The sequence below is a fragment of the Suncus etruscus genome, chromosome 4, assembly GCF_024139225.1.
Source record: "Suncus etruscus isolate mSunEtr1 chromosome 4, mSunEtr1.pri.cur, whole genome shotgun sequence".
Lineage (NCBI taxonomy): Eukaryota > Metazoa > Chordata > Mammalia > Eulipotyphla > Soricidae > Suncus > Suncus etruscus.
In genome coordinates, this window is record NC_064851.1 from 168,026,524 (window position 1) to 168,049,589 (window position 23,066).

Genomic DNA, 23,066 nt, shown 5'->3' on the forward strand with positions numbered 1-23,066 from the left:
AAAGCTGACTTTCAATTGTGAGGGGAGTCTCTTGTGAATTTTTCCTCAGCGCAGGCTCCCCCGTGCATGGCACAGGGTGAATCTGAGAGGCAGGCAGAGAGCAGATGGGAACCCTGGGAACACAGACTGGCCTGCTGGAAGCGGCAGGACTATGCCAGGAAGATCAAGAAAACCAAATTTGGCTTTAATTCTGTTCTGACAAAACAGGCACCCCCAAACCTCAACGTATGAGAAACAGAGAGACCATTCCTCGTCGAATCAAATTCTCAGGCAGACAGTGGAGAGTCACTAGAGCATCTCCTTGGAATGTGCAAAGCATTCAACTCTGGGCCTGTGGTGTCCCCTATAGTAAAACTCATGCCCTTGGCATGGCTCAGCTGTCATTTTGTGGGACTTCCCTCCTATGGGTCAGCTGAATTCTCATTTTCCTCTCTACTGACCCAAATTGTCCTTTTCTTTTCTGCTGGCAAGCTATTTCTTTTTCCTCCTATAACACATTCTGTGGGAGAACCAGCAATCAATGGGGACTGTATTCCTGTAGCTTGGGGATAAATCCTACTCTTTCAAAGGGCAGAGAGGACACTCACGAAGCACCCGTAGAATTCTGTCCCTTCAATGAAAAGGAGGTGGTTTTGAATGTGGAATAGCCAGGTTGTGAAAGATAAGGCGATGACCAGAAAAGGCTCTATTTTCTATTTTCTATTTTCTGAGCCTAAAAGTGGAACTGCTGATGTTAATGAGTTTTTGGTAGTATTTAGTTTGCTTGCAAAGTGGCAAGGTGGAGGGTGACACATGGGGTTTAAGGAATAGTAGGACGCCTCCTTTAGAAAGAGAAGAGAAGAAAACGGGCATCTTGCATTCAGTGCCACTTACCTCCTGCTCTCGTTGAAATATTACAACCCGACCCCCTTTGTCCCCGGTCGCTAGTAATTCTCCCGTGTGGTTGAATTCTACCGTAGAGATAATGTCAGCTGAAAAGAAGACGAAAAAGGCAATTTCAGTAACTGCACACTTCCTTTCTAACGACAGATAATAGATGTACTTTTCTGTGCATTTAAGGGCTTAGGGGTTTGTTTCTGCGGTGGAATTTATGAGAATTTTCTGTTCTCTTTGGCACTCGGGCAGGCAAATTTCTCAAATGCCCACACTGCCTGATGCTCTCTGGGCACAACTGGGAGAACAAAGGCAAGAGCCCACTGCAAACCTTTTGTTCTGGGCAGGAGAAACTGACTTTCCTGATGGCTCTGAGAAATGACAGTTTCTTTGATAATTTTCACCACTCACAGATCCTTTGTCCTTTTCCCTCCTGGGCTCTGGCAGTCTCCTTGCAAAGGTTCCCAAACTTGGCTTACTCTGCCCTTTTTTCAGAATGAAACCCCTTAGTATTCTGCTGGAAATCTAATTTTCTCTAAGTGAATGAACAGAAGGCGCCTCCTAGGCCTATGGTCACCACCTCTGAGGCTATGTCACCCCTTTTCCCGCTTCTGGGGAGCTATATCACATTCTTTGAGAAACACTGTGACTCCAAGCCCTCCCACCCACAACTCAATAGTAGCAGTTCCAAGTGGAGACTGTCAGGGTCCTGGAGGCAGGACTGGGATGCTTGAGGCATAGACATGGACCAAGAAAGGTGGCAAACTCAGTGAGCTGGAAATTTCAGGAATGATCCTACCAAAGCTCCAGAGTGACCCTCACTCCCTTGTCCTGGATTTCTTGTGAGCCCAATACAACCTTTAAAAAAGCATGGCCTGATTTGCACCCCACAAGGAGGGTGTTGAGAAAACAAGGTCATGAGGCCAGAGGAGAGAGGAGCAATTTTTACTCTGTGATTCAAGCCAGAAAAAATACCCAGGCGCCAAGGACTCAGATCACAGATAATTGCTGAAGGAATGCCAGCCTGCCAAGTCTTTCTTCAATGCTGGTTACCCCTGGAGGAACATGGACAGGTAAATTACCTATGATTGAATTTATTAGGACTATTTTTAGAAAAAATGTCAGAGGTTAATTCCTCTGCAATTATTCCCCTGCAGGGCTCCAACATTTGCTACTGAGAGTGCAAAGGAGTTAAAAAAATGAGAGTGAAAGAGAGAGAGAGAGAGAGAGAGGCAGAGACAGAGACAGAGAGAAAGAGAGAGACAGAGAGACAGAGAGAAACACACAGAAAGAGAGAGAGAGAGAGAAAGAGGAAGGGAGGGAGAGAGAGAGAGAAAGGAAATATGACCATGGCCTTTGACAGAGAATGTTCTGAAGATTACGTCCATGGGTAGAAAGAAAGAGGACACAGTGAAGTGGAAAACCGAGGCAATCACTCTGCATAATTGAAAGATCATGCCTCACTTTAATATCATTTCCAGATTTTCTTTGCATGCCTGACTTATTCAGGTAACTAGGGAAATATTCTCCGCATTACATATAACTTTTCTGCAGCTGAAGATATTTTAAATGGTCATCTTCTTTGAGTATGAAGTAAAAAGCAGAAGGATGAAGTCACTCACTTCACTCCTGCTCCCAGGAGAAGCAAATTAAAGCTTTCCAGGGCACAAGTAATACGAGGGAAACTAGGGAAGACTTAAAGCTTATGTCCAGGTGAAAGTGTCACATTGTTTTTCAGCTTAATTTAATTATGTCATAAAATATTGTATGCAATTCACTTAAAAACCAGAAATCTAGATTTTTAAATGGTTACTATGTATTAATTTTTTATTCAAAGCATTTTGATTTACAAAGTTATTCATAGTTGTTTTAGGCTTGCAATGTCTTAGCAGCAATCCTGTTTTAACTACCAGCTTTAGCCTTCCTCCACCAATGTACCAGAGTCCATCCTGACCTCCCTTGTTTCCCAGCCTGCCATCAGAACAAGCTTGGTTACATTTGGTTGTTAAAGTTTGGGTCTCATGATTTCACTGTTGTTTACTGTTTGGATGTTTAGTTCTGCCCCTATTGAATACCAACAATGTACCTGAGACCTCTTAGCCCCTGGTCCCCATTATTTTGCATCATTTTCCTCCTCCACTCTTTTTATATTCCCCTTTTAACCTCTACTTAAACCATCATCGCATTCCCTCACAGTTATTTTAAATACTACATATAAGTGATATTATCCTGTATTTATACTTCTTCTGGCTTACTTCATTTAATGTAAGATCTTCCAGTTCTATCCATGTTGTGGAAAATTTCAAGATTACATCATTTCATTGTATGTATATATACATATATATAAATATATATACCTCATCTTCATGAGCCACTTGTCTGTTGTTGGACAAGTAGGTTGATTTCAGCTCTTAGCTATTGTATTTAGAGCTGCAATGAATATATATTTATATATAAGGCTATATATATATCCTTTTTGTATATATCCTTTTGAATAAATATTTTTCTGTTCTGGGGCTAGATACTCAAAAGTGATTTTACTGGATCATATGGTAGTTCATTTCTGAGCTTACTCAGAATTTTCCATACTGTTTTCCATAGGAATTAACCCAGATTTTTATACAAAATCTCCTAAATTTTATATTTTGCCAACTAGTTAATTTTCAGTGAATTGACTTTAAAGAAATATTGCACATATCTATTATTATTACATTCCTATATTAACTGAAGTCATTATCACAATAGCTGAGAAATGGAAACAACATGCCTAAAATGATCCAGATGCCTAGATAAAGGAATGATATGTATATATGTACAGTGCACACACTCACACACACATGGAGTACTACCTATCTATAAAAATGATGAAAGCTTGTCATCTGTGAGAAGGCCATGAGGTGACTATTGCTAAAGAGAATTACAGGTACTGAATGGGTTCACTCATGTGGAATAAAGAACATACACAAATGAGTGAGTATAAAACAATAGCTAACAATATGTAGACTCGGAAAAAAATGGTGCTGAGGGGAGAGCATGGAGAAGAAGGTGGGAGGTATGGGAAGTGGTGGTGGACATGGTGTGGCACAACTGTGACTGAGCTGTGCTCCAGGAACTGACAGATATTTATACCAGATAATAAAAATGATCTTGTGTGCTGGGCTATAGAGATAGTACAGCAGGTACTTGATTTGCATAGGACCAACCGGGGTTCAATCCTCAGCATCCTACATGGTTCCCTGAGCACTGCCAGGAGTAATTATTGAGTGCAGAGTCAGGATTAATCTCTGAGCATTGTTGGGTATGCCCCAAACAACAACAAAACAAACAAAAATGATCTTTTCTGTGAGGTGACTATGACTACTAGTTAGTTGATGGTCACTAGTGTATGACTTCCCTAGAAAAAGCTTTCTAATTTCTACAGGTGATACTCAAAAGGAAATCCAGTCCATTTGCTGAGGAGCACCCCTGTAGATGGAAGCTTTCTTTAAGAAAACAGAAACTAAGTTGCTGGCTTATTCAGTTTATTAAGTGTCTCTAGAAGCCCATTTCTAGAATGAGAGCCCATTGTTGAGTGATGAAGCCCAACAGAGCTGGAAGAAGTACTTCAGGTGAATTATTTGACCACTTCCCTGTGCATCTTAGTCAAGTAATGGTTCATAGAGAGGAGTGATGAAGGCAGTAAATGTCTCCAGTTGTTCTGAACACCAAGGCTGAAAAGCACTCTAGGGCTCAGACACATTTTAACCAGAATTACTGATATGGCTCTCTAGCGAGTGGTAGCAGAGGGTGGTAAGTAGCATTCCAGGCTTGGGCAGAGCCTAAAGAAGATGTATCTGTATCTTTTTACTTTAGTTGTTTATTATTTACTTATTTATTTTTGGTGTTTGGGTCATACCTGACTGTGCTAAGGGCTTAATCCTGGCCTGGACTCAGGTCAACTTTGGCAAGGCTTGGAGTCTCTGTGGTGCTGAGTATCTAACCAGGGTTAGGTCCATGCAAGGCAAGCAAGCACCTTACCCACCCTTACTGTCTCAGTTATCATTCTCTTTTCACTTTGAGCATACCATCAGGTACAAAAAAATGGAGAGAAAGAGCAGTGGGGAGAGATGAAGGAAGGATGGGGTTACAGGGTCTGGGGATTGACCATGTCAAGATCCTGTTTTTCAAGCAAGCTTTTTGCTTTAATATTCATATGCCACCCACAGAATGGGAGAAGCTATTCACCCAATAATCATCAGATCATCAGATATGGGGCAAATATCTAAGATATACAGAGTACTCACAGAATTTAACAAGAGAAAAACATATAACCCCATCAAAAAATGGGGAGAAGAAATAAACAGACACTTTCTCAAAGAAAAAAATACAAATGGCCAAAGGCACATGAAAAAATGCTTCACATCACTAATCATCAGAGAAATGCAAATCAAAACAACAATGAGTTACCATCTCACACCACAGAGACTGGCACATATCACAAAGAACAAGAACAATCAGTGCTGGCGGGGATGTGGAGAGAAACGAACTCTTATTCACTGCTGCTGGAAAAGCCATCTAGTCCAGCCCTTATGGAAAACAATATGGAGATTCCTCAAAAAACTGGAAATTGAGCTCCCATTTGACCCAGCTCTACCACTCCTAGGTATATACCCTAGAAACACAAAAATGCAATACAAAAATCCCTTCCTCATCTATATTCATTATAGCACTATTTACCATAGCCAGACTCTGGAAACAACCAAGATTTCCTTCAACAGAAGAATGGCTAAAGAAACTATGGTACATATATACAATGGAATATTATGCAGCTGCCAGGAGAGATGAAGTCATGAAATTTTCCTATATGTGTATGTATATGGAATCTATTATGCTGAGTAAAATTAGTCAGAGGGAGAGAGACACACACAGAATAGTCTCACTTATCTATAGGTCTTAAGAAAAATTAAAGACATTGAGATTATTCCCAGAGATGAGGGCCGGAAGGACCGGCTCAAGATATGAAGTTCACCACAAAGAGTGGTGAGCACAGTTAAAGAAATAACTATGCTGAGAACTACTATAACAACATCAGTGAGTGAGGGATGTAGAAAGCCTGTCTTGAATACAGGCGGAGGGTTGGGAAGGAAGAGATGGGGGCACTGGTGATGAGAATGTTGCACTGGTTTAGGGAGTGTTCTTGTTATGACTGAAACCCAACTTGCCAGAGACCAAACCCTAATATGGAATCTAGTAGGACAGGCCAGTTTGTGTGGCCAGAGTACGTAACCCAAGGCATTGGCTAGCCTCAGAGCCCAAAGAAATACCACAATGTCCTATCAGTCAAACATTCCAAGAAGCTTGTGACATCTTTGAAGCTTCACTAGTTTAGAGTGAAACTGTTCCTGTGTTAGCATGTAAAGATTACCCACAAGATGACCTTTGTAATTCAGGCTGTTCCATCCTGCTTTCTCTCCACCCCCTGTAAAATAATGCTTAAAAGAAACCTTTGCTGATCAATAAACTGGAACCTTGACAAGTCTCCCTTTGCTTAGTTTCCCTTCTTTCTCCCCATTCTCTTTTTTCAGGCTGGACCCACGAATAACTGAGTCCTGCAGGCAGGACACCAACTACAATTATGTTTGTAATCACGGTGTTTAAATAAATAATTAGAAAAACATTTTGCATCTGAAAGTAGCAAAACTTAAATGGACCTAAAGTAGCCTTGTTTCTCCTACAGGGGAAAGAAAAATCCAAGGAAGTTTGCAAAAAAAATAAAAGTTCATATGTCCTTATAATAGGAATTGCAGAAGGCAGGACTCCTGGCACGGCTATGGCCCCTTTACTGAAAACTCGAAGTGGATGCTTCCTCTGATTAAGGTGGTATCAGAAGAAATTGCTAAATATTTTTTCAGCTGATCTGAGAAAACATCATTTATATATCTTCTGACTCCCTTAAAGAGGCTCACAGGTCAAAACAAGATGGGTTTCAAGTTCAAGTTGAAGTCCTGTGATCCAGGCCAGTCTTATTATATTGCTTCATTACGAACCACCAGATTTGGTCTTGGCCTCCAAGTGGTATGATTACTTTGGATTCCCTCAAGAACATTTTGAGAGAAATGGTGATTGCATGGCAGAATTTTGAGAGAGATACCTTACTCCTTTTGCCAAGCCCATACCTTTAATTTGAATACTTTCAACTAATGGGAGAGGGTCTGGGCTACACCAATTGCGCTCAGGGCTTACACCTGCATGAAATGCTAGTGCTTTACTCCTGTGCTATCTCTCAGGTCACCCATAATTTTATTTTAGTTCTGCCAGTCAGTGGGTTTTTGTGTCAGATTGACTCCCTCAGAGCATCTTGCCATTGCAGCTGAATATAATAATATTTTGGGGACCACACCCAGTGATGCTCAGAGGTTACTCCTGGCTATGTGCTCAGAAATTTCTCCTGGCTGGGGGACCATATGGGATGCCAGAGATTGAACCAACATTCGTCCTGGGTCAGCCACGTGCAAGGCAAATGCCCTTACCTCTGCAGTACTGCTCTGGCCCAAATAATAACTATATTGAACTTTGTTGTTTCATGGATCTTTTATCATTCCTAAGCCACTGGGTGTAACCAGAGTATTTTACTGTCCCATCCATTTCTGTATATTTCTATCTAGACAGTTTAATAATTGATACAAAACTTATGAATCACCCTACATTCCAATTTCAAGACACTGAAAGTTCTGCTAGAAAACTCTTGTGTTTGTGACCTGCAAACAAAACAGTTCAAATTCTAAAACACACACTGGTAAAATAGACAAGGCACATTCTTTGTGAGGACAGAAAGAAGACAGGTGATAACACCCACAGACACATCAGTTGCATTTCAGATCATGGCTAGCAGTTCTCAGCTTATTGACTTTATGCTTAACATGACTTTTGCTTATAAATGTTCCATTTATATGCCAATCTATTGTGTTGAATATCCGGCTAAGTCAGTAGGAGAGAAACAAATAATTAATGTGAGCATTTTCCCTCTCCTCTACAAAGAAGTGGATAACGTGTACGTTTTTTACTAAAACCAGAAAGAAAAAAGACAAAAATCAAGAGGGCAAAAGCAGTTGTGGAGGTCAAATGTAGTTAATGTGATTTAAAAAATGCAGCCCTTGAGGTATAATGTTGGCCTTGTGCCATATCTATTTGTGCTGATTTAATTTCTGCAAGATGGTGGCCTGGTAACCCCATTTCTAGTTCAATAGGCACTGCTGAGCCTGAGCTCTTCTTTGTTGAAATAATCTTGGCCTTGTACAAAGGCTCCACACTGTTATTTCAAATATAAAGTACCCATTTGTCATAATAAGAGAAACTTAGTTTTTATCTTCATCTGATGGTGAGACTGGAGAGACCCCTATGGTTCTGGTCTGGTCTTTCCTGGTAAATGCCAAGCTGGAGTCTATGCCAGAGCAGAGCAGAGCATGAAGCTAAGGCTGATTGATGTGCACTCTATCTGCTGCGTGATACAGTGACTGCTGAGATTTAGGATTGCAACTCAAGCCCTGTGTTGGAACAGAGCTGACCAAGCAGCCAGGCCACCAGCATCAGTTGCAGGGATCGGAATAAAAGGCTAATGACTCAGGCTTCATTGCTCTTTAAATATTTTATCACTAATCTGACAAACTTTGGGAGAATTATACTATAAAATGATCTACTCTTCTTGTATCAGTACCTGCTAGCTCTTCCAACTCAATAATTGGTTCATTTTGGGGGCGGCACACCCAGTAATGCTCAGGGGTTACTCCTGGCTCTGTGCTCAGAAATTGCTCCTGGCAGGTTTGGTACCATATGGGTTGCCAGGGATCGAACACAGGTCCGTCCTGGGTTGGTAGCATGCAAGACAAATGACCTACCACTTTGCTATCACTCTGGCCCCAATACTTGGTTCTCTTCCTGATAAGAATTATCAGTGTCTTCAGCCAGGATAGAACATTTCACAGCACATGACAATGATGAAATGGTGAGGCTGTCAGAAAGTTGGTGTTGAGAAGGAACTGGACAGTCTCTTATGGCCACAATTGCCAAAATTTATTTGAGGGGGCTCCCAGCACATATTCAGGGGGTTCTGGAGCCATTCTCATATTTGGTCAACTAAGTTAAATGGTTCAAGGTTAGGGCCTGTCTGGGCCAAAGATACAGAGAGATTTGGGCTTCTGGTATGTGAGACCACCAGGGCCTCAACAGTGCTCAAAAGCAACTAAAGCCACATATGACAGTGCTGGGAACTTTTCAGGAGGCTATCCTCTGTGGTGCTCAGGAAACTATGTGGTGCCTAGAATAGAGCAGGAGTCCTACTAGTGCCAATTATATGCTATATGCCTGGATGTGACATTAGTAAAGGGCAATGTGTCCTGTAGTGCAGGTGCTAGGCTTCTAGCTGCAGTGGTGATGACTTTGAGCATTAGAGTGGATTCTTAGCCTTCCCAAAGGGAATAAAATAGCCGCTTATATGTGCACTGAACTGTGGGGTCCTTGATATGGTTCATAGTCCAACACCAGCATTCGTGCTTGCAGATTAGATTTTCTCTGGTAACCTGAGTAACTGATAAAAAATCTGGAGCATGTCTGTCACCAAAATGGGCAGGGGGTTCATTGTCAAACAAAATGTGTTGAGTTTTGCTATCAGAAGTAGGCCAAAATGGTCCTGTAGAAGAGATGGTAACATAATGTTATTCATTTTGGCTATACTTGGTAGCACTCAGGGTTTACTCTGAGTTTAGATATCACTCCTGGATGTGCCCAGGATATATATGGCATGCTGGGGCTCGAACTCAGTTTGGCTGTGTGCAAGACAAATGTAGTACTATCTGCAGTACTATCTCTTTAGGCTCCCTTCATGTATTAATTTTAAAAGAATCAGGCAACAAAATATTCTATATAAAATAATTATAGTTTTGTTAACATTTTATAATAAAACTGAATACTTTTTAACCAAGCAGCATATATTTTGTTAAATTTATTAATAAAATTTATACAAATTCTATTAATATTAAGGTGATGTTGAAACTATAAAATAAAGTGCCCCTTAAAATCTGACTAGAGACACCTATAAACACACGCACACCTATGACAGTTATAGGAAGAAGTCTGTTGGGAAGATTCTGAAATGATATTGTTTGGTATAGGTCATCTTTTAATGTTTTTAATATTTTAATATATTTTCTATTTTATACTTTTTAATATATATTTTTTATTTTCTGCTTTTCTTTCAATCATCATCACAAATTCTTGCACAAATTCTGTTTACTTGAGTTTCCATTTTTGGGGAGAAGAAGCCCATTCGTCCTCTCAGTGATCAGAAGTCACTCCTCGTGGTTCTAGGGGATAAAACCAAGTCTAGCCATGTGTAAGACAATTGCCTTAATCCCTGCACAATTTCTTTAGTCTTCTAAATAATTTTTTTTAATTTAAAAAATTGTTTTTGTTTTTGGACCACATTTTCTGTTGCTTAGGAACCACTCCCAACTCATTTTTTTGGGAGCTGATTCTTGGGGGTGCTCAGGATATGTTATCCTGGACATCCTGCAAGCAAAGTATGTGAAGCCTCATCCCCCACCCATATTTCCTAGGTAACTCGACCTTACCTGCAAGATCCCACCCATTCCTGGGAGGGGTCTTGGAAAAGGTAGATAAGCCTTTGAGCCAGGGGATTAGGGGTCTGCCCTGCTGGGCTCTCAGGCTTTTGGGTCTTGGCCCTTTTGGCCTTTGGCGGTCTTTGCCTCTTTTGGTCTTTGACCAGCATGGAGGTCAAAGGAAGAAGGCTGGAAGGAGTTAAGATGCAGGGCTGGGGCCCGGAGATAGCACAGCGGCATTTGCCTTGCAAGCAGCTGATCCAGGACCAAAGGTGGTTGGTTCGAATCCCGGTGTCCCATATGGTCCCCGTGCCTGCCAGGAGCTATTTCTGAGCAGACAGCCAGGAGTAACCCCTGAGCACCACCGGGTGTGGCCCATAAACCAAAAAAAAAAAAAAAAAAAAAAAAAGATGCAGGGCTAGATAAGAATGGCTGAATGTTTAAAAGGTTATGATAGAGACCACACATGTGGTGGAGAGGGTATGAATAAAGCTGATGCTTCCTGATGCCTGCCTGTGAGTGAGTTCAATACCCGTCGCTTTCCTGGACCCCAGACCCGCCGGTTGATGGGGAATGAAGCCACGTGGCTGGGGCCTAAGGACAAAGGCCTCCATCCTTCACCATCCATCGCCATCCAGCTCCATCCTTAATTATTTAATTCAACAAATGGTGCTCGAACTGTGATTTGAACCCTGGACCCAAGAAAACAGCAATGATGGTGAGATTTCTGCTTTTCAGTTTCATTTTGGCTCTTTTCGGATGCACTGAGCCCAAAACCCTGGGCCACGTGCCACAATTTTCAAAGATGGCCAACACCCCATCTGGGGGCTCAAAGGCCATTGAAACAAAGGTGATGGAAGCTTGTATCACCTCCAGCCCAGGCCCAGGCCCAGGACTGAGACTTTGTTACAATAAACAAAAACCTCGGCCTCCTCAAAGACTAATTAAAAGTCTAGATTGGAAACGGAGGAGAAAAAAGACTGTATTTAAAGTGGACTGATTTTCTGAGAACAACCTTCGGCTTGAATTTGGATTTCAACTTTGGAAATTTCGGACTGGACTTTTAGTTTGAACTCAACATCCAGACATGCCCTGTGTGTGTGTGGGGGGGGAGCTGCAAACAAGTTGTGTTGCGGCAGCTTGCAAAGTGCTGCCCGGAGGGGAAAAGTGGCGAAAAGTGCCTAATCCGGCACAAAGCGGCAAGCCTGAAATCCACCCTCCAGATCACAAAGGTGAAATGGCGTGAGCAAACTGGCCTGCAGAAAGTTTAAAGAAGCCACGTGGTGAGATCAGCGTGGGACAAACCAGCATCTGGACTTATGAATTTAGGTGTAGGGACTAAATGGGTAGTCATATATTTTACTCATAGTTGGGGATAAGTTTTAGTTAGTGGTTTAAAAAAAAAGGGAGTAATAACAGCTTAACCCATTTAAAGATCTGATTTCCAACTGCCTGCATCTTTGTCTTAAGTCATTTTCTTTATAATTTAAATGTGTTTTGTTTTCCAGTTAATATTTTCAATTGCAAAATGTTTTACTGTGTGTATTTTAATGTACTTAGCCTGTTTTTAAAATGTATGTTATGCATTTATGCTGTAGTACTTGTGTGTAGGGAAGGTTAATAGGAACAGAAAGTTCCCCCAATATAGTTTAAAAGTATAGGAACATGAAAGTTCCGGAATAGTGCTTGGTAGAAAAGCATTAAGAAAATTTTAAGTTACAGGTGTATAGTATATTTTGCAGAAATGTTATGTTTTTGAAAAGGGCTGGTATGTTAATTTTCACTTTATTACGTTGCTGCATGAAAATATTAACCCACCTTTGGCTAAAGGTGGAGTTAGGATTACAAAAAGGTTCTTTTGTATTTCAGAGAAGGGGGAAATGAAGCCTCATCCCCCACCCATATTTCCTAGGTAACTCGACCTTACCTGCAAGATCCCACCCATTCCTGGGAGGGGTCTTGGAAAAGGTAGATAAGCCTTTGAGCCAGGGGATTAGGGGTCTGCCCTGCTGGGCTCTCGGGCTTTTGGGTCTTGGCCTTTTTGGCCTTTGGCGGTCTTTGCCTCTTTTGGTCTTTGACCAGCATGGAGGTCAAAGGAAGATGGCTGGAAGGAGTTAAGATGCAGGGCTAGATAAGAATGGCTGAATGCTTAAAAGGTTATGATAGAGACCACACATGTGGTGGAGAGGGTATGAATAAAGCTGATGCTTCCTGATGCCTGCCTGTGAGTGAGTTCAATACCCGTCGCTTTCCTGGACCCCAGACCCGCCGGTTGATGAGGAATGAAGCCACGTGGCTGGGGCCTAAGGACAAAGGCCTCCATCCTTCACCATCCATCGCCATCCAGCTCCATCCTTAATTATTTAATTCTACAGCATGAGCTCAGCTAATTGCTTTCTGATAAAATTTTATTTTTTAGAATAATTTTAGTATAGCAGGTAAGGCATTTACTTTGCTTGTAGCTGACCCAGGCTGAATATGTGGTCTCCTGGGCCCCACTAGAAAAAGTAATCCCTGAGGGCAGAGAGCCAGGAGAGAGTCATGAGTACAGCCAAGTGTAGCTCTATAAACAAAAATTTAAACTTTTAATAATTACAATTAATTACTTTGCTAGCTTAATAACTAAGATTTTAGCATTTATCTCAATCTTTAACATATTTTTTATGTTTACAGTACTGTTATTGGTCGACATATCACAGTGATTAAATAAAAAATAACAAATAAGTAAAATTAAAAAATTTTAACTTTGGATTTTAGAGATGGTGTCTGGAGAATGTGCCTTACTCAAAGTTTGATCCCTGGAACATTATGGACCCTGGAGCACCACCACGCAAAGCCCTGGGATCTCAGCACCAGAGCTGGACCAGTGCATCAGCCAGGACCATTGAGCCATCAGTAACCATCAGGTTACAGAGCCAGCAGGTTGTGCTTCACTTTGTCAGGGACCATTGGGCATTGCATGGGAGACCCTCAGATTAATTTTTTGTTTATTTTTGGACCACACAGGCTGGGAATCAAAGCTTGTTCTTGGTTCTTCTCTTAGAATCACTCCATCCAGGTATGTAGCTGGTGTTAAGGATCAAATAAGCAAAGGCTTTGTGGAAGGCAAGTGCCTTATCCTTTATATTATCTCTCTGGCCCCCTCAAATTTATTTATTTGTTTATTTATTTATTTATTTATTTTTAGGCAACATCTGAATACTCATAATATACTCTTGACTCAGCACTCAGGAATCACTCCTGGTCTTGGGATACCATCCATATCATCCTAGGTCACTTGTGTGCAATGTAAGCACCTTGCCCACTGCACTATTATTTCATACTATCATTATTTAGCCACACACAATGGTGTCTGGTTCCTCAAATTTAGTTTTTAATTTTCATATAGTAAAATTCATAGGACAGGTTTTTGTTTTGGTTTTGCTAACTGCAAAGAAACGTGTCTCTCCACCACCATCATACAGAATAGCTCCATCACTCATGAAATACCTTTCATATTGTGCCTTATGATCAAGTCAGAGTAACATAATCTGACAAGATGTAAGAACTTCTAAAGTTAAAAATATACAAATCCAATCCTTTCAGTTTCTTCCAGAGGTGGTACTATTTACTTTGGGAAATACTATTTTAGACCTGGGAATAGCTCATCAAAATCCTTTTAATAACTTGCATCAAAAACTGTTTTCATTTGTTTTGAGTCTATTCAGCTACTCCTGGCTCTGTACTCAGGATTCACTCTTAGCAGGGCTTAGGAAGTGGTCATATGGGGTACCAAGGAGAAAACCTAGTTAGTTATATAAGGCATACAGCCTACCAGCTGTACTAACACTCTAGCTCCACAAATTAAGTTTTTGCATGAGATTGTTCTGCACTTTGGCCTTTGTCTCCCTCTTTATTGGGACTATGTTTAAGTCCTTGATTCAGTAACAAAAACTCAACCTGACACCATTCATAAAATTCCCTTATTTTGGTCTTAGTGACAGAAGAGGTCAATACGAAGTTCCATAAATATAAAACTTTAATTGGGGCCAGAGAGATAGCATGGTAAGGCATTTGCCTTGCATGGGGCCAACCGGGACAAACCCGGTTGGATTCCTGTCATCCCATATGACCCCCTAAGCTTGCCAGGAGTGTTTTCTGAGCACAGAGCCAGGAGTAACCCATGAGCATCACTGAATGGGGCCCCCAAACCAATCAATCAATAAACTAAAAAAACCTTTAATTGGTGTAGACAAGGAAGTATCTAAGCTTGCTCATGGTTTTCATCTACTGTCCAAAATTGCTTCTTAAGGAGAATAATGGGTCATATCTTGGTGTTGGTGGGAAAGTGTTCAGTTCATAAATTTTATATGCATGGGCACCAAAGAAAGAGGACACACACAGTCATGCTACATGCTTGAGGTTCCAGCCCTCATCACTCCTATCAGGATCTTCCTTCCTCACCTGAAGATCACAAAAAGCTGCTTTCCAGCCTCCCTCATGGCAGGGATGACCTTGTGAGCCAGATCTGGCAGTGAGGCATTAGGAATGTCTGCCAGGGAGAGCAAAGAGGCAGGATATGGGGAAGACATCCTTCCCTCCCAAAAGGGAGGAGGGGAGGTTTTCTCTGATTGATCTGACATACTCCTTGCACACATATTTTGTCTTTAGATGTGTAAGCTGCCAAGCAATATGTGGAGCTTGGCAGCTAACATGTGACCATGAAGTGTCAAGCTTGAGGTCTAAAAAATCCAAGAAGCTGAGTGTGACAGATGGGTGAATGGAACAATATCCATGATGACATCAGGGAAATGCATACATCTACCCAGAAACAGTCTAAGTCTGGACTTGAGATCAAACAATAAATACTGTGTGGTTTCAGTCACTGCTGGAAAGAAAGTCACTTTGCACCCAAATGCACACTAATAGACATGTTTTTCATCTGTTTTCCACAGAACCCTTACCACAGGACTAGGTTATGAACACAATCAGAATTAGGCCCAGAATCTCATGCCTACAGTTTCATGTGACTTTCATGACAACCAATTTTCCTTTGAACTTGCTTGACTTCCTGATATTGAGGAGGTTTGTTTTTGCCCTTCCCTAATATGAAAATGCTACATTACTTTTGGACTATTCAAATATGAAAGCAGCTTACAAGGATAAAATCCCTCTTTCCCTCAATTTATCATTGTGTCCATCACAAAATTATGGCTTCAAAGGAACCTAGCCATGCCCTTCTTAAGAGCCAAGTTCTTCTTGCTAATGAGCAGGAAGCCACCATGCTTGCTGAGCTGTGAAAATCCAGATGGCAGGAAGCAGGTGAGTAATGAACGCCATGCTGTTCCCATTAAAATGCACACAGCTTCCCCACACTGACCAAAATCCTGAGCACCAACCAGGTCTAAGATAACACAGCACTTCTGGTTGATGGACTTTGTCTTCATTCAAACAAGTTCCTGTAAAATTGAAGCAGGAGAAAAATTTTCCTGTAGTTCTAGCAAAACTTGCTTGAAGAATGAAGGAGTTGAAATAAGGATATTTCCTCTAAGTCTGGAACAATCCAGTGGGATATTGATAGCTGTCTAAATTTGCCTTCAAGCCCGTGTGGTTTATAATGGAATCTGTTGCAAGGTATCTACCATCTGTCACACACCCTTTCAGAAAACAGAGAAGTAATTAACTGTGCAGATGATGCGAACTCTGTCAATCATTCAATTCTATTATCTATCCAGCACAGGGCATCTATCACTAACCCCAAACTTCAGATTCAGTAGGAGCCAGCCCATCATCTCTATGGACCTCTTGAGCAGGCATTTGCCACAAGGAATCTTTCACATCTTTGGTCAGAAGTTCTGCTGGGACAGGTACTCTGAAGTTAACATGACATGGCATTTGCCTTGTAGGATCTACAATTTGCTCTGTGTAGGTCAACTCTAATATCACCTCTTCACATCTTCTCTGGAATCAAATATTCCACCTCCACAGTTTTTTGTTAAGAGTTGATAGTCAAACCATTTTCAATGATTTGCTTTTATTAAGTAAAGAGGTTACCTGTTTTATTTTCAAATGTATATAACATAAATTATAAGTATACAACATAAGTTTCACTATGAAACCTCAGATACTTTTTGAGTGCTTTAGTAGATAATTTCTGCTTCTTATTTTTCCTTTAATCAGTAATTCAGTGAGAGAGAAAAAAACCCAAGCCCAACATGAGAATCCTAAACATAATAAAAATCATGTTTGTACTGAAAAATATAAACATTTCTAAAAAAGAGTGGAGAAAAGAGAAATTCTTATGTGGAGTAATGAGTATTTATGACTTTAGAATCAACTAGATTATAAAAATACATTTAATAAAAGAAATTTAGCACTGGTAGAAATATCGGGGATCTTGAATCATAGGTAAATAAAAGAGCAGAAAGGTTGGTAAAGGGACAGAAAAGGAGTTGCTTGGGAGCAGGCATGGAGCTGGTAACATGGCAATCCAAAGTAGACTTTAATCAAATAGGTCTGGAATGCAAGCAGTTGAGTTAATTAAACTGCTGTTTATTTTGGGGAGGTAGTACCTTTCCAGCACTTTGTAGGTTTTGTGCATGAAGTAGTAGTGAGGGCCAGACTCGTGCTCGGGTAGATGGTTTAGTACTTGCACCTGGAGCTGCTGAGGGGTCTAAACTTGATATCTTATACATGCAAAGCACGAGCTCTACTCTTTGAGCCATCACATACATCAGACATGTACTTTGTCTTGAAGCCATCTCCCTAAATCTACTTAATCTACAGTTATTATTTTCATATAATGTGGAAAAGAGTCAAAAGGCTATGCTAGCAAACAACACTAGGGTTTTGTCTTGCAGGAGCTTTGAGCACTAGAAAGTAGTGGTAGACTGAGATGCGCAGTAAAATAATGTGGGAGAAGAAATTTTAGTAAAAATATTTGAGCCACAAAATAAAACCTTATTTTTGATCAAAGGGACAATTGGAAGTCACTACCAAAATTAGGGATAACTCATGTCTTATTTATGGCCCTGAATTCATGAAATCACAATATTTTTCAAAAGAGTAAATTGGACACTTAAATGCAATATGCCTGCCTTGCCAAAATCAAGATGAAACTAAAGAAATGAAGTGGCAGAGAAAAATGAAATAAAAATAACAGGCAGGAATTTGTAATTCTTGAACCAAATCAGGTGATTTCTATGTCAAACAAAATAAAAGTGCTGCTAAAAGATGATAAAGTCTGTTGGTTTTATAATGATATTAACATAGAAAGTGAAAAATAGGGGCTGTCGAGATAGCATGGAGGTAAGGTGTTTTCCTTCCATGCAGGAGGATGGTGGTTCGAATCCCGGCATCCCATGTGGTCCCCCGAGCCTGCCAGGGTCGATTTCTGAGCATAGAGAGCCTGGAGTAAAGCCCTGAGTGCTGCCAGGTGTGACCCCCCCCCAAAAAAAAAGAAAGTGAAAAATATTAGTACCAAAGGTGTAGTTCATAATTTTATGACTAAAAGTGCTTTGGTCTCACTTGTTTACCTTTACTTTCCCTCTCCTATTCTCCTCTCTGCTTTCTCTCTCTGACTAGGAGTTGTGTTTGGAGATTACAAGGTAATACTCTATCTTGGATAATGCCCATTACTATGGAGCATGAAGTCTAATATTCACACATATTATGTAAAGAGTAAATTAAAAATGAATAAAATAATTATGGTTTTTATTATTAGCATAAAGCAAACTTTAAAAAATATCAGGCAAGAAGACTATAGATTATCATATGGCCATTTTCTTCTTTAATGGAAACAGGGTATCTAGAAAATCTATCATATTTGAATTCATGTAAAAGTTTAGCTACCAATGACTAAATAAAATTAGGAAAATATAAAATATTAGGAAAGACTAAATATTGATGGCTTAGTTCATTGTTCCATTTATTGACTCAACAAATATTTACTGGGCACACTTATAAGGAATCAAGCCCTATTATGAGTATTAAACATATAGCAGTAAATCAAACAGTTATAACATATGCTGCCTTCATGCAACCATATTTTCTTCATGGATGAAAGCTAATAATTAATGATCATTATAAATAATATAATTTATGTATTGTGAGAATCAAGGAAATGAAGGGTGCAGAAGTGGGAGGGGGTATTGAATTTTAGTACTGTTCAGGGGAGTTATTCTCACTGAGAGAGTGAAGGAAGTGGATGTGTTCACAAGGAAGGTCACTAAAGAAGAATCCTTGGGGACCCAGGAAATAGAGCAGGGAGGACCCTAATCAAGACAAGCAGGTGTCAGACCAGTTGCAAAAAAGAGTATGAGGAGCAAGTTGAAATGATAAGCCAGAGACTGAGGTACAGTGAGTCCTATGATTTTTCCTAAAAGCAAAATGGGTTCAATGTCACGTATATAGTAAAGTATTATACAGTGGCAAATGGATGTTATGACATGGACATTGTACCATAGAGGAGGAAAAAAGAGACCTGTTAGTGTTACCCCTCCCCAACTTCCTGCCTAACTCACCTGCATGTGAGACCCTCCCACAGCTGGGAGGGGCTTGGGGGTGGTAGTGAGGGACAGGTAGACACAGCAAGATGAGCAGAGCATGCAGAGAGGCTGCTTAGCATAGAGGCCATGTGAGGAATATGCACGTGGCGGTTAGGGCCTTAATAAAGCTGGATGACTCCTGAAACTTCATCTGACTGCTGTGCGTCATTTCCTCCCCATTACCCCGATACTCACAGACCCAAAATGCTGTAGGGGCTGCAGGCACTGGGCTGGGCTGGGCTGGGCTGAGAAAGGCCTTACCATCCAACCATCCACTAGTAGGACCTCATTAATTAACCATTAACGAAACATGTTAGAGTGTGCTTGAATCAAGGAGAGGTAGAATCTGACATGTTACAAATGTCAATCTCCAGTGATTGTCAGGAATAGATAGGCAGGGATTGTGCTAGAAGTATGGGTACATGGCTGGCAATCATCAATCACAGTGCCTCAGAGGCAGACAGGGCTAGTGGAAAAACCTGCTCAGAAGCTGGATAGCTGGAGAACTGGCAGGACATGCTGATGGACTAGTTACAGAAAGGAATGGAGGATGACTCCAAGGGTGCTGTCCTTAGTGACTGGCCCAATGAGACATGCCTAGGTGAAATCTGACAAAACACCCTGTTAAGGAGATAAAGAAACAAATGAGATTATTTAAGTTCAGGTTGGCAACAAAGATGTGGAGTTGATAATGGGAAGTGAGGATCCTCTAATCCTGAGTCTCTTCTCAGGAAATGAGTTTAAGTAAGTGATCAAAATTTGGAAGTTAGAGGCATTTTGGTTAGCATTCAAAACCACTAGACAGGATGATATTTCAGGAAGTGGGGACTGAAAGAAGAGAAGAGGACCAAGAGTAGAGCCTTAGGATATACCAACATCGAATGGACTGCAAGAAGAAAATTGAGGAAACAGTGAAGGAGTAACCAGTGAGGTGAGCAGGAAAGCTAGAAAGTTCTGAGTCCTGAATGCTCAGAGAGGTGCAAAAGACAGCTTGCTCAATCTGCTCCACACTACTGAGAGGCAAGGCATGAGGTTTGGAGGACTATGGACTGGAATCGTGGAGGTCACTTTACGCTTTGATAAGTGCATTTTCTGTGGAAGGTGGGGGAAAGGTGACCAGAGATAGTTTTAGAGAACAGAGCAGAGGGACAGGAATTAGAGACACTGAATACAAATCTTTCTTTCTTTTTTTTAAAATGACATTTGTTCCCTGTAATTTCTTTTTCTCTTTAGTTTCTTTTTTATTGTTTTTCTATTATTTTTTTAAATAAATATCTTTATTTAAGCACCAAGATTACAAGCATGTTTGTAGTTGGGTTTTAGTTTTATACATATATAGATGTATATATATAAGAAAGAACACTCCCTTTCACCAGTGCAATGTTCCCACCACCAATACCCTCCATTTCTCTCCTCTCCACCCCTTGCCTGTATTCAAGATAGGCATTCTATTTCTCTCAACTCACTACCAATGTCATGGTATTTGTCAATATAGTTATTTTTCTAACTGAACTCACTACTCTTTATGATAAGCTTCATATCGTGGGCCGGACCTTCCATCCCTCATCTCTATTGTCTCTGCTGAATACAAGTTTTTCAAGGAGCTTAGCAGCTAAGAGTAGCAAAAAAATTGATGTGGAAGATATAAAGGAAAGACCAAGAGGGCGTTTTCATACCATTATAGTCACAGAGGCATACACATATGCCACACAGAAAGTTTTGACAACCAGGGGAAAATAAATGGTGAATCAGAGAAAAGAAAGCAATTGCAAAAAACTGTGAAGAAGAAAATGAGTTCATGAATAGCCAACCACTCTAGTAATGCCAGCAGGTCACCTCTACAAGTAGAAATAAAATAAAAGTATCTAATTGTTCAACTGAAAGCTAGATCCAGTCAGTGGATAGGAAGAAACTAAAGCTACTGAAACTCTACTGTTACTAAAGGTTTAATTAAACCTTATTTAAGGATTCTTTTTTAATCCCTCATACAATAACTTTAATGAATTCAATGTAAGATATAACAATTTTCACAAACATTTTTTGGGGGCCACACCTGGTCATGCTTAGGTGTTACTTCTGGCTATGCGCTTAGAAATTGCTCCTGGCATGGGGACCATATGGGATGTTGGGGTATCAAACTGCATCTTCCTAGGTCAGCCATGTACAAGACAAATGCCCTACCACTGCACCACCACTCCGGCCCCTTCACAAACAATTTTTGTGGAACTATTTTTTTTGTAATTCAACTTATTTTGTTAGGATATAAAATAAATTATTTTATATTATATTATTTATAATATATAAATACACATATTACATATTTATAACACATAAATATATATAATTATATAAATTAAAATTTATATTTACTTAATTTATATATTTTATTTAATATATAATTTATATTATATTATATTATATATAAATAACATAACACATATTTATTTAATAAATATAACTAAATATAAAAATATAATTCTATATTTAAGAATGTATATAAATATATATAAATATATTTATATTACATTAATATAAAATATTCCAAGGAATATAAAATAAATTATTTTGTGCCTACTAAGGAGGCAGGCTTGGGGAAAGGGCAGGAAACTGGGGCCATGGTGAAGGCAAGGTCACATTGGTGGTAGAATTGGTGTTGGAACATTGAATGCTTGAAACAACTGTTATGAACAGCTTTGTAAGTACAGTGTTTAAATAAAGTTAGTGGGAAACTGTCCCTCCAGTTTGTAACTGGGGACTCTGTGCTGAATGGTCTGGGTAGAAAATAAGTTTGTCCCCAGATTTCATGGGTTAACAGGATTCTTAAACTATCTAATACATTAATGGTTGCACCCACACAGTAACAATTCAGAAATTTATGTGATAAATATAAATGAAAAACAATCTCTTGGTTTTCTTTCTATTTGCTTATTTCATCCTCCCAATCCTCATATTCTCTCATTCTTTTCCTTTTCCTTCTTTCTTTCCATCTCTTCCATTTTCATCATTTTCTTTATCCATTCTTCCCTTTCCTTTTTTATTTTGATTTTTTGTTTGTTTATTTTTGGGCCACACTGGGTGACGCTCAGGGGTTACTCCTGGCTATGCACTCAGAAATTGCTCCTGGCTTGGGGAACCATATGGGACACTGGGGGATCGAACCAGGGTCTGTCCATCCTAGGCTAGCACATGCAAGGCAGATGCCTTGCCGCTTGCACCACTGCTCTGACCCCATTCCTTTTTCTTTTGAAGTTGAGAGCAGAAAGGATCTCATATTTCTTCTACTACACAGTTCAAGATTATTACCTCCTATCTATCACATAAGAAGTTTGCTCACCTTTATATATTTTATGACTGTTTTATTTGGGGGCTAAAACAAAAGTTTTAGGTTTTGTTCCCAATGGTGATTATGGGGATTGAATTAAGGTCAGCTTCATGTGAGGCCAAAACCTTTACACTTGCCTATTTTTCCAGCCCTACTATATATAATATAAAAATAATAAGTCTCTCTAAAAATCACAGCGACGTGGGTAGTCCAACCTCCTCATGGCATTTCTTGAGTAATATTCACTATTATTTTTAGCAACTCACAGAACGAAGTCTGCCAGTGGGAGAAAAGACATCCTTTTTATCTTGCACTATTGAAGATTTATAGACACTGAATGACCAGACATAGGTGATTGAGCCAGGAATTTTCCCAGTGATTTATAGCTGTCTCTTTGCAAGAAGCCAGTCTTTATTGGAAAACACTTCTTGCACATTCCTTTATTATAGTATGTTTACCAGAAAGAAGAAACTGTTGTGCATGAGACTTACTGAAATTAATGAGCTACTAAGCTGCCTCAAGATAATACAATCTCAGATAAACACCAGTATTCACAGTTTGGAAAGGAACAACAGTTTTTCTCTCAAACTACCATGTGTGAAGTTGACTACAACATGTGGCTCATAGTTCATGGCCCTTTACATATAGTCTCTTCCAGAATCCCTATTATCCTCATTTTTTCTCTGGCTGATCATTGCTGACCAGTTTTTAGGCCATTTCCATGAGCCATTCTTTCCACTACCTGTGTCTGTT

General features: G+C 40.0%; 1 protein-coding gene across 2 annotated transcripts in view; it reads right to left on the minus strand.

The window, feature by feature from the left end:
• Positions 1–23,066, minus strand: part of PPP2R2B (protein phosphatase 2 regulatory subunit Bbeta) — a 603,721-nt gene that overhangs the window by 159,702 nt on the left and 420,953 nt on the right. For both annotated transcript variants that reach the window (XM_049771455.1, XM_049771454.1), the window contains exon 2: positions 874–971. In XM_049771455.1, coding sequence (XP_049627412.1) covers positions 874–971 — 98 coding nt within the window. The remainder of the gene's footprint in view (positions 1–873; positions 972–23,066) is intronic.